We start from the raw sequence: 12,612 nt of genomic DNA, 5'->3' as shown, positions 1-12,612 counted from the left end.
GAGCTCACATAGCTCCATAATGACTTAACATAATAACGAATTCACTTATTCAGAAGATGACTGTAATGACGCTCAGGATGTTCATTTACATATAGGATAATCATTATAATTATTATTTATATACTCGCGAAAAGTCATGCGACAACGCATTTCAAAACAAATATTTATTAGTCACAAGTATTTCACATACTTCGAAAAAGTAAAAACCTGCCTATTCTTATGATTATTTAAAGGCACATATTTTATCACTAGCGAATTAAGGGGGGTGGGGGTGCACCCGGCGTCCCCCTCCATCCCTTAAATCGCACAAGTTTACTTTTTATGTTATTATTGAAGAAGAAAAAAGAAATACTTTCAAAATGAACTTTTCAGACTGAATTATTAACACTTTCTTGGGGAGTACCAAAAAAAAATCTACCAAAATTTTAAAACATTTATAATTCTGTTCTGAGTAAGGGGCGAAAATAAAAAAGGTTGTGTCCCTATCTTACGCCCCTGCGTAAGTATGATGTATGAAATGTTAAAATGGGCTGGTACTAGATCCACCTTCATCCAAGAATCTTAAGTTGGTCAATGACGATAAGAACATGCAATCTCATCCATACACAATGTACAACGATCTAGTATTGTAAGACGGGAGTCTGGTTCTTCGTCTTTTCATTCAGGACTTAAACGATTATCTGAAAGTTAAACGATCTAGGAACGATTGATATTCGCGCGGATTTTGTAGAAACATGGCTATTAAATAACGGACAGTGCATTTTACACCGCCGTAAAATAACCGTAAGATTTGTTAATAGCCGTATTTTTGTTAGGTTACGTGTCTCAACGTACAAAATAAAACGGACGTTGACACCATACGTCGACGTCATGCATTCAAAGCATTGTTCCCGTCATTCTTAACGATCGTCTTATTCATGTTATTGTTGTTTTCAATTCATTAAGGTGGACTTTATTGTCGCCAAAAGTTCGATGAACATGTACTTTAATATGGACCTTGTTTCAACATCAACACAGAGAGGGATATTTTCATGACTTTTTATGTCTTAAATAGGAATAGAACATGATGCCATTTACGATCAATGCTTTCAGATTAAGTAGCAGAGTAACTGGCTTAAAATATCCGTTCAAAGGATATAATACAATGCTCCAAAATAGATATATAACTATATAAGATATATATTAGATATACAATTTATATCTATTACCGAAATTATTCCAAAACAAAAAAGCAAGCCAAGCTTGATCCTGTTATAAGATTCAAGAAATTGCCTTTAATTGAGGCAAGAAACTATGACACGTGAAAATGGCGCAATATCGTGTTTGCCGAGTCTATATATAGGCTAGTTGATATAATGAGTACCAAGAACTTAACAGTCTCTCATTAGATTGTGTTTTAAATTGAAATTGTATTTGACAAAACATGTTGCTGATTTGGCAAAATTTGTTGCTAATAATATAAAACAGCTCTGGCATTCCATATTATTCCGAGTATTTCTATACTTGAATCGGGTTAACCTCTTACTGACTTAACAAGCTGCAGACAGAGGTTACAGTGACTTCCCATGCAGTAAAGTCATCGAAACCGTGTTGAATTTCTTCTTATTGTTAAGAGATTTTATACAATATACTAGTATAATAACTATAACACACTTTTATACATTTGCAATTTCAACTCAAACAAGAAAAATATGTATTTATGGTTTTTTTTCTCATTTGTCCGTTTAAAAGTTCAACAGCTTAAAGTTATACGGGGAGTAATAGTTAGATGATATGATGGGCTGAGTGAGCGTAGAATACTGACTTAGAATACAACCTGATTGGCTAACACATTGTCAACACAAAATCTGTCGCAGGGAGTGAGTCAACAACCACGAAAGTTGAAACTCTTTATGATTGCTTAAGCCTGGTACTTAAGAACTGCATTTTTTAGGCTGAAAATATAGGTTATATTTGTATCACATCCTTATACGGAATGTTATGTACATGTGTTTGGCGGGCTACTTTGAATAGGGTGTCGTATTACTTCCGCGCTAGGTCTTTTTTTAAAGCACACAGTAAAACATGATCCGATGTGTATTTTATAAGAGTGAACTACAGATGAAACTAAATATATGCTGTAGAAAAAACATGGCTGAAAATGAAATTCCAAAGTGATTATTAATTCAATGTCAAAAAATGAAGTCACCAGCGAATGTTAATATAATTTCGTGTCCACTTGTGTTGGTTCTATCGTATTTGCAGTGTGTTCTTGTTCATCGTCCACTTGTGGTGCTTCTACCGTCTATGCAGTGTGTTCTTGTTGATCGTCCACTTGTGTTGCTTCTACCGTCTGTGCAGTGTGTTCTTGTTCATCGTCCACTTGTGTTGGTTCTACCGTCTCTGCAGTGTGTTCTTGTTCATCGTCTACTTCTGTTGCTTCTACCGTGTATGCAGTGTGTTCTAGTTCATCGTCTACTTGAGTTGCTTCTACCGTCTCTGCAGTGTGTTCTTGTTCATCGTCTACTTCTGTTGCTTTTACCGTGTATGCAGTGTGTTCTTGTTCATCGTCTACTTCTTTTGCTTCTACCGTCTATGCAGTGTGTTCTTGTTCATCGTCTACTTCTGTTGCTTCTACCGTCTTTGCAGTGTGTTCTTGTTGATCGTCCACTTGTGTTGGTTCTACCGTCTCTGCAGTGTATTCTTGTTCATCGTCTGCTTCTGTTGCTTCTACATTGCTTTCCTGCTCATCGGTCACTAATGTTGGTTATTTCGTCTCTGCATCCAATTATTATTATTAGACAATTTCTCACATTTCAAAGACGTTTTTATCTTTACAATGAATGGCATCAAATATGTATATATGCAAAATTAGCCTAAAACAAAAAAGCATAAATTAAATAGTTTAAATCTACCTCCGGTTACTTTATCAATACAAAAAGCTAAAAGATGCACCATTTCCTTGTAATCCATGTTCGACTCTGGTTATGTTATCGATTAGCTCGGACATTTGACCTCGTTGTTGGTAGCTGTTGGTTCTGATGATGTATCAAGTCGCTGCCTCGATCTGTAGACATATTTAACCGGGTGTATATGAACTCTTACACAAGTTTGCTATTGCGCTAGCTTTTATACCGACGCGATAGAGTGACGCGGAAGTGTTTGTTCCGGTGTTCTGTTGGGGCCATCGTGCCGGCGAAGACACGAAAGTACGAACGTACGCAGGCGAAGGAGCAAAGGCAAGAAGGCGAAGACGCGAAAGTACGAAAGTCCCTTTGCTCATTCGTAACTTCCCTCCTAAATTTTTTCGCTCCTTCGCTTTTGTCCATTCGCTCCCTCGCCTTCGTACCTTGGCGTCTTCACCTTTGTCCTTTCGCTCCTTTGTCTTCGTACTTTCGTACTTTGGCGTCTTCGCCTTCGTGTATTCGCGTCTTCGCCTTCGTACTTCGTACGCCCCTTTAACTTCCGTTCGCGCTAGCGCTTTACTATCATTTAAAAACAAATCAACCAATCGTTTTTGCTGCGGAAACAATGCACTATTGATGTAAGGGAAACAACTCGAACTACAGTTGTACCAATTGTGAGCACAAATTGTCTTTCTTTTGCGCGCGGATTATATTAAGTGCCTTACGCTTTTTGTATTGATATACGAATTCGATTACGATTCTCTTTCTTTGCAGCGAGTTGTGTCCCTTTGGGATAGGGCTCTTTTTAACTGATTACATAATGTGTGTTTCTTGACACGCTTGTAATCGCAACAGCTACACATTGTTCAACAGTAAAGTCATTCACATGAATGTATATGTGTTACTTTCTTGTTGATAATATTAAGCTGTTAAGCTTTTAGTTTCATTGAAATGTTGTGTTTTAAGGGGTAGTAAAGTGAAACGAAATTCTGTAATAGGACTACAAAAACATATACTCAAGACATGTATTAACTTAACTGGATTTACTACAGACCAATTTATATTTGCATGTATTTCAGGCTAGTTCTGGTTCGAAGTTTTGTTCAGTATACGCATAAATTCGATATCGTCTATTTGTTGGCAAGGGTGAGTGTCCTCCCAAAAGATTTTTTTATCTATTTGCACTTGAAATGGTGCATTTTGGTGTATTCTATGTATCTGTACATTTATTTTTAAAGCATTCTGGTCGTTGTAGTTATGCCAAAACTTCCCTCGTTGGAACTGCCATTGTGTTTACTTTAACAATCGTACGGAATTATAAAACAGATCAGCGATCTGCAACATTCGTGCAACATTATTATGATGGTCAGTCATGTTCAAATATTGTAAAATTGTAGGGAAGGGTGCGAAAGTAAGACGGCTAATGAGTGTAAACAAGAATGCAAAGACGCAAAAGTACAAAAGTACGAAGGTAAAGGAGCTAAGGGACGTAGGCGAAGGAGCAAAGATACCTTCGCGACTTCACCTTCGTACCATCGCATTTCTATTCGCTGCTTCGCTGTCGTAATTTCGTCGTCCTTTCGCGCCTGGTGGCTCTTACAGAACATCGTAGATAGTGAATTCAAGTCCCTCAAGACAAGTGCAGTTCAGTGCCCACAACATGACCACAAATTTAAGGCTTCTTATGCACCTAGTATTTTGCGTACATCTGACGCGTCAATTCTGAACATTTTTTTCTGTACTGTTTTTAGGAAAAATCATTTTATAAAAGATTGTTTGAAAGTCTTATGCGATATTTGGATTTTTGCCGTAAACGATGATATATTTATTTATCAGACAGTGTAACGGTCCGCTGTAGGTGGCGGATGTGCGTTCATAGTGTAACGGTCCGCTGTAGGCGGCGGATGTGCGTTCATAATAATATTCCGTATAAACGGAACTACGTTCGTAGTACGTATGTTAACTTGGTAATTTGCAAATTAGCAAAGCCTGTGATCTGTGAGAATAGAGAAGTTAGTGTATATAAAGAACAACGGACCCCTTCAGGGTCGAGCATGCTTTTCTCTGTTGGCCTTGTTTGGCTCGCACGTTACAACAGTCTTTTCAGATATTTAAACGATTTTTACCATTTTCAGTGCGTTTAAAAATACGTCTAGACATATTAGGTGTATAAGTTAACCATTGTTATAATAAGAATACATACATACGCCATTTCGAGCTCGAGCTTAGCTCATTTAAGCCGGCTCGACAATAACAGCTGTTTGCCTTTACCCCTAGTACATTACCGTTTGGTTTGAACCGTTTTGTTTTACTTTGTTTTGATAGTAAGGCAGCGCTTTCACTTCAACTTCCTTTTCCGGTTTTTCTATACGATATTGGTACATATTTCTACATTTTCTGAAGATATCCATTAAAATCGTTGACAATCTATGTTGATGGTGTATTTTATCCACACTTTCGTGGAACCAGAGTATTTTACCACTTGTTTGGAGTGAATTTGAGCCGGTCTTTTCCGATTTTGATTGACATATCGGTCTTGTTGACATCATTTAACAGCTAGTCTCAAAGTGAACTGTTATAGAAAATAATAGTTAATCGTGAGTTTATTCAGCAGGCAATAATTCAAGAACTTTTATTGTGTTCAGTTATTTATTGCTGTACTGGCATTGAAAAATGTACTTAATGTGTGATTGTTAAGAAATAAATTACCACTGACATGCAAGTAAACAGGAGTGTTCGACGATTTTTTTATTGACAGTTTAGTATGTTGGCACCTGAAATTCTCAAATATTGTGCAGTGTATGTCGTCTTAAATCATAAGCCTGTCCGAGCACTTCTTGGCAGTTGCCTTATTCCGGATCAATTTTGAAGATTTCATTAAATAGTGTCAGAATAACTGAACATGAATGCATTAAAATTTGATAGAGCAGTGTTGGGTCCTATTTTTACAGATGTGGAAAAAGAATATAACAAAATACAACTTATTATTATATATTTTTCTGTATGAAATGTGGACATAAATGACAACCTATAACATGCATTCAGAACAAAGTTATTAAACGAAGGTATTTAAATTGAAATCATGCAGTAAATTCAAATCAAATTTTATTTTCTGTCTGTATTACATTTACAACAGAGTAGTCATTAGCTATGAATAGCTATTGCCTTTCACTGGACTCTTTTCTGTTCAGGACTGAAGGTGGTCTGACTTGCTTTCCTTACAGGTTTACTTTAGTTGGTCTGACATGCTTGCTTATTTTCAAATTCAGGTGAAACACCATGTCAGAACAGAAAGCACCAACACCTAACCCCCCAAAGAAGTCGGGGAGGCAAGTACCATATCTTTTTGTCATGTCCAAAGTCTGGGCTTGTAATTTAACCATGTCGTGTGAAGATGTTTTAAATGCGATGTGCTGAGAAGTAGAGATTTATCATGTTAAGGGAACTTACTATGTCAGACATTTAACAACAATTATTATAGTTTAACATCTGCTTGAGCTTGATAGTTGATAATTCTCCAGTCAATTGTAACCACCACTGTTTTGGGCGTGAAAACAAAACCACCGCACTCACTTGGCACCGTGGGGCCATCTGAAAGGTAAAACCACGGCCTATTTCCCCTGCTATCCCCAGTATATCTTGGGACCTGGGGGGGGGGGGGGCTGTGGTTACAATTGACTGGTGCAAAATTTTGCATGTACAAGATTATATTAAGTTGACCCATTGTTAATTGCTCAGGTTGTACTGCAAGGCCGTAATGACTGGCTACAAGAGAGGTCTGCGTAATCAGTATGAACACACGGCCCTTCTGCGCATTGAGGGAGTCACTGAAATGAAGGATACTGAATTCTACCTTGGCAAGAGATGTGCATACGTCTACAAGGGAAAACAGTAGGTTGGATTTAATAAAAATAAAAAAATACTGTTGCATCATCATGCTCATATGAAATTAATATTACTGTTATTTTAGGGATTTTTAAGGTTTAGGTGTCGAGCAAATAATAATGACATTATGCATTACTGATTTTCTTTTGAAGTCAACTGTTCTGTAGAGGTGCAATGATTCGCTCCGATGCATCAAAAAAATTGATAAGATTCAAAACAGAAACCCCAAAATTTGTTTAAATCTGCACATAAAACATACATTCCACAAAATGACAAGTTCTATCCACATTCGAAATTTACAATTTAATATTAAATAGCAGCAATTATAATAAGTAAAACATGAATCGAAAACAATCCTATCGACATGTTTGATATCAGAATCAAATCAAATTAAGCTATTAGTGAATTGTTGCAGCTCTACTGTTCTGCAATTGTAGCAATGTAAGATCATTGATTTAGTTAGGGGAAATACAACACTTACTACAGAGAAATTTCTTTAAAAGGTATTCTTTGTGTAAAGGAAAACTTTTCATTCTAAGCCGAAGAGAAGCTTGTTTTATGCAGCATTATTACTATATTATTTTGGAATGATAAGGATATATATATATAAACATGCAATGATGATGGTTATACTCAGAAAAAAAATGATTGAAAGGAAAACAGGTGTCTGAACCACTGATGCATATTTATATGTATTAAGGTTATACTTAAGTGTATAGATTAACCTATAAATGCATAATACTTTTTTTTAATCTATTCACATCATAATTTTAACTTGTTGTGATGTCTTAAATTTGAAGTTGGAAATAAGATTTCTGTACGCCAAATCTAGATATTAAAATATCTATCATTTATTCATTTATAACGTAATATAATTTAATGTTTAGAATTCCTATGATACCAATACTATATTCATCCACAGTAAGACTGCCTGTCCCGGACACGAAAAGGCTAGCAAGCTACGAGTGATCTGGGGGAAAATTACCCGCTCCCACGGAAACAGTGGGGCTGTACGCGCAAAGTTCAACAGAAACCTGCCCGCCACTGCCATGGGCAAGAGAGTCCGAGTGGTACGTTATGTTTGTTTCACCTACGCTCAATTTTATTCCAAGATGCTTCACGAATACAGTTTCAGATATTTTCATGCATAAATAAAAAAAAATGTTTCATGGTATCTGTTATTCATGGAAAATATCATTTATATCATAAGCAGCAAGCTCCATAAGCATTTTAATTGTTGAAGGCTTAAAAATTTCTGCCGTACTAGGCTAAATTTTTAAATATTCACTGTAAACCAAAATAATTATCTTGAGAACTTTAGCCATTCTTGAAACAAAATATCAGTTAATGGTGTGAGCAGGTCAACTTAACCTTCTCATATTGAAATGTTCATAGATGAAATGAAATATGTTTTTCACTCCAAAATCAATCTTGTTTGTTTACAAATGTAATAATTGAGCAAGGTATAGCATCTATCACAGACGTTTGAAACTATTCCTGCTTTTGATCGTTTTACTTAATTTGTCACATTACCGTAGTCAATATTTTCTCAAAGATAATACCATATAGCCCTGATTTTTCGATTAGCTAAATCGTTTTCCATCAAGTTGTCCTAGGGTAATTTCCTGGCCTGGGCACATTCAAGATTGGTTTGTTATCAGCAACTCAAACAAGTGGGTTTCCTACAAGTACATGATGCAGAAGAGAGTTTAATTTAGAATGTAAACTTAAAAGAATTACCCAAAGTTACAGCCGATGATGATAGTGTTGTCAGAAACAATGTTGTTGATATATAAACAAATGTCTGAACCACTGAGGCATGCTATGTAGAGAGAGTTGCTATTTTCATTGACTTCTAAACAAGACTTAAATAAACAAGCCAGAACTGTATTAGTGCTTGATGTACAATCATAGATTGCTCTGTTCTGCTATATAAAATCTAGAATTTCATCAAGCCTGTAAAGCATTTTTATATTGCAGAGCTTAGGTCATTTTAGATTTGAAGTTCAATTAAATTTTAATAATATTTGTGTTTTTTTCTGTTTCAGATGCTGTACCCATCAAGAATATAGAACTGTTATGCCGTGTACAAAGAAAAAAAATAAAAAGAGAAAATAATGCATATGTAATGATTAAACCATTAGGACCATTAATTGAAAATACTGATCATTTCTTGATGTTATAGCCTTGTTATTATACCCTTCAGGGAGAGTGATATTGTTTCGGCATATCTTGACAGGGATGTTCACCTTGATGAAATCTTGACAGCTTTAAGTTGGTCAAATTTTTCGAACGAACTTCTGGAGTTCTGTTTTGTTCATCAAACTTGATAAGAATGTTTCTCTTGATGAACTCTTATCCATATTTGAAACTAGGTCATGTCACTTGGTCAAATCATAGATTTTTTTGTCTGGAACTATTTCATGGGAACTATATCATAGAAGGGTTTGGTTTGAATATGCTCAAACTTAGTCGGTATCCTTGATCAAGTCTCAACCGCTTGTCTCTTGGGGGTCAAAAACTAGTCACAAAGTCAAATGTTTGAATCACATGGTATTGTATTTGATGGTCTATTGCTCAGAATTTTTCCCCTTGGATTCTTGGACAAATGTAGAACTTGGCATTGTAAGGTTAACACTAGGTCTTATCTACAGATACACTATATACAGTATAAAAGAATTGCTAACAAATTCATAAGAGTTGTAACTCTGCAGCTGTATTGTTGTGGTTGTAATATTTCACCAATACACCATCCTTATTTTCATTCCATAAATGCCTGATCAGTCGGTGATATCAATAATTGAATTAAATTGCTTGTTATATTGCATCTTGATTATTAAAGGTTGTTTCTCTTTCAATATTTAATCTTACGGTGACAATATTTCAGTTTTAACTTTGAATTTTCTTGAATGTAGCCAAATGTTATGCTATAAACTTAATAAGTTTCTGCTTATTTTTCAACTCCTTGTTATGCCGTTTTGCAACTACATTGCAGAGCATTTTGTTGTGTCAAAGGCTCTTTTACGGGCTTGCATTCAATATCGCAGAATGTAATCAAGGTCATTCGGAGTTGAATGCCAATACATAAAGAACATACAAGATGGCATTTAATGACACTATACATCAAATGATTTTCTTATTACATTAATCGTAAAAAGAAAAAAATGGCACACACAACTAAGAATTTTTTACGATTATGTTTTGTATTTAAGAAATGTAAAGACAGAAAATGGAACCTTGCACATGTTTATTTCATGTCTAGGCCAAATATTCTCCACAATTTTTTTTTTTAAATGTTTACATGCTGGTAAGAAATTTTGGTCCAGTTTATGTCCATGTGTTAAAAATTAAAAAGCAGCTGGTCACTAGGTCAGTTTATTAATTAACATGACACTCCGCTTACCTGAAACACATTCTTTTTACCAAAGATTAAAAAGTTATGCTATAAGAAAGTGACGAAACTGGCTGTGCTTGGTAGATTTCTTCATTACCTATTGCTACGAAGTGACGGCACTTGCTACGGAGTTAAGGCACTTGTTGGGGAGTTCAGGCACTTACTACGGATTTAAAGCACTTGTTATGGAATTGCTACGGAGTTAAGGCACTTGCTTCAGAGTTAAAGCACTTGTTATGAAGTTAAAGCACATGCTACAGAGTTAAGACACTTGCTATGGGGTTAAGGAACTTCCTATTCGGTTAAGGCACTTCCTATTGGGTTAAGGCACCTGCTATGGGATTACGGCACCTGCTAAGTGGTTAAGGCACTTGCTATGGGGTTCAGGTACTTGCTATCTTTCAGTTAAGGCGCTTCCTATTCGGTAAAGGCACCTGCTATGGGGTTTAGGCCTTTGCTTCGGAGTTGAAGCACTTGCTACGTAGTTAAGGCACTTGTTATGGGGTTTAAGGCATATGCTATGGGGTTAAGGTACTTCCTAGTCGGTTAAGGCACTTGCTATTGGGTTAAGTCACTTGCTATGTCGGTAAGGCACTTGCTATGGAGTAAAGGAGTTGAGGCACTTGCTAATGAGTTAAGGCACTTGCTTCGGATTTGAAGCAATTGCTACGTAGTGAAGGCGCTTGTTATGGAGTTGAAGCACTTGCTACGGAGTTGAGGCACTTGCTACGGAGATGAAGCACTTGCTACGGGGTTAAGGCACTTGCTAGGGCGTTAAGGAACGTTCTACGGAGTTAAGGCACTTGCTATGGAGTTGAGGCACTTGATTAGGAGTTAATGAACTTGCTACGTAGTTAAGGCACTTGCTACGGAGTTGAGGCACTTGCTACGGAGTTATGGTACTTGCTATTGAATTAAAGCACTTGCTACATAGTTGAGGCACTTGCTACGGAGTTAAGGTGCTTGTTATGTAATTAAAGCACTCGCTACGGACTAAAGGCACTTGTTACGGAGTTAAGGCGCTTCCTACGGAGCTAAGGCACTTGCTACGGAGTTAAGACACCGCTATGGAGTTAAGACACTGCTACGGAGTTAAGGCGCTTCCTACGGAGTTAAGGCGCTTCCTACGGAGCTAAGGCACTTGCTACGGAGTTAAGACACTGCTACGGAGTTAAGGCGCTTCCTACGGAGTTAAGGTGCTTTCTATGGAGCTAAGGCACTTGCTACGGAGTTGAGACACTTGTTACGGAGTTAAAGCACTTGCTACAGAGTTAAGACACTTGCTTCGGGGTTAAGGCACTTGCTACAGAGATAAAGCACTTGTTACGGCGTTAAGGCAATTGCTATGGGGTTAAGGAACTTGCTACGGAGTTAAGACACTTCCTACGGGGTTAAGGCACTTGTTGCGGAGCACAAGCACTAAGCACGGGGTTAAAGCACTTGCTACGGAGTTATGGTATACTTGCTTCGGAGTTAAAGCACTTGCTACGGAGTAAAGGCACTTGCTACGGGGTTAAGGCACTTGTTAATGATTGAAAGCACTTAATTGCTACGGAGCTAAGGCACTTGCTACGGAGTTAAGGCACTTGTTACGGCGTTAAGGAACAGACTACAGATCGAGGCACTTGCTACGGAATTAAAGCACTTGCTACGTAGTTAGCAGAAAAGCATTTTGCACTATTTGTACCTCCTGGGGCAGACAAAGGATGGTCCCCGGAACGCCAAATTGTCAAATAGTCTCTCGTCAGAACTGTTTCAAAATATCAAATATATGCCGATCTCTCCTCTCCCGCCTCTCGTCCAAATACCTGTGGCCGAATCGTAACTACTCGACTATCTCCGACATTTTCATGATATATCATGGTCTAAGACCTGTCTTAATAATGATCAATAGAACATATGGTTATTTTGCACATCACAGCTTGCATATTGGAACGAATATTGCCAAGCCGGAAGGTCAATGCTTTGTTTTTACAATTCACAACTGGTTGTTTTCTGCTTATAAAGTTAGCATTCAGAACAAAAATAGTTACTAGCTGGTTTCGCTACACAGATTATGAAAAGGCCCGGTGTTTAAAAGATGTGGATACAAATTAAATATTGTTACTCGGTTAAGGAGGATGATGGTTAAATTATTTACAAAAAATGGGCTTAAAGCATGCGATTTTCTTGAAAGATATTTTGCGAAAATATTTTATTCTACAGTACTTGACTTGAAATAAATACGCCCATTCCTAAAAGGATCGTAATTTCATTTTTATTTAGTACAAATTGCAATCTCTAGGTATTATATTTTAATAAATACAAATATCTACATTCAAAGTGAAAGCATGCTTGAACCATCCTTAATTTTAATATTATATATTTGTGCACAGCGTTTCAAAAAATATGCAGTTTGATAATTTCAATATCTGTTGTCTGCTACGCATTTTGAGCTATACGGTAGAT

At 36.8% G+C, this 12,612-nt stretch overlaps 1 protein-coding gene across 1 annotated transcript; it reads left to right on the top strand.

Annotated features, from left to right (window-relative positions):
• The first annotated feature begins 5,210 nt into the window (after window positions 1-5,210).
• Window positions 5,211-8,888, top strand: LOC128218878 (60S ribosomal protein L35a-like). Its single transcript, XM_052926622.1, has 5 exons — window positions 5,211-5,263; window positions 6,155-6,214; window positions 6,624-6,776; window positions 7,693-7,840; window positions 8,819-8,888. Exons 2-5 carry the CDS (start codon window positions 6,165-6,167, stop codon window positions 8,840-8,842), a joined length of 375 nt encoding a protein of 124 aa, XP_052782582.1. The 5' UTR covers window positions 5,211-5,263; window positions 6,155-6,164; the 3' UTR covers window positions 8,843-8,888.
• Window positions 8,889-12,612: the final 3,724 nt, after the last annotated feature.

Source organism: Mya arenaria, chromosome 15 (genome assembly GCF_026914265.1).
Source record: "Mya arenaria isolate MELC-2E11 chromosome 15, ASM2691426v1".
NCBI lineage: Eukaryota > Metazoa > Mollusca > Bivalvia > Myida > Myidae > Mya > Mya arenaria.
Note: the sequence above shows the minus strand (reverse complement) of the source record. Positions and strands in the feature narration are given on the sequence as shown.

Bases quoted from the DNA above. Each gene is read 5' to 3' on its own strand.
- LOC128218878 (XM_052926622.1), top strand. From the start codon at position 6,165: ATGTCAGAACAGAAAGCACCAACACCTAACCCCCCAAAGAAGTCGGGG. The intron at 6,215-6,623 runs GCAAGTACCATA...TTAATTGCTCAG, and splicing joins CCCCCAAAGAAGTCGGGGAG to GTTGTACTGCAAGGCCGTAA. The intron at 7,841-8,818 runs GTACGTTATGTT...TTTCTGTTTCAG, and splicing joins TGGGCAAGAGAGTCCGAGTG to ATGCTGTACCCATCAAGAAT.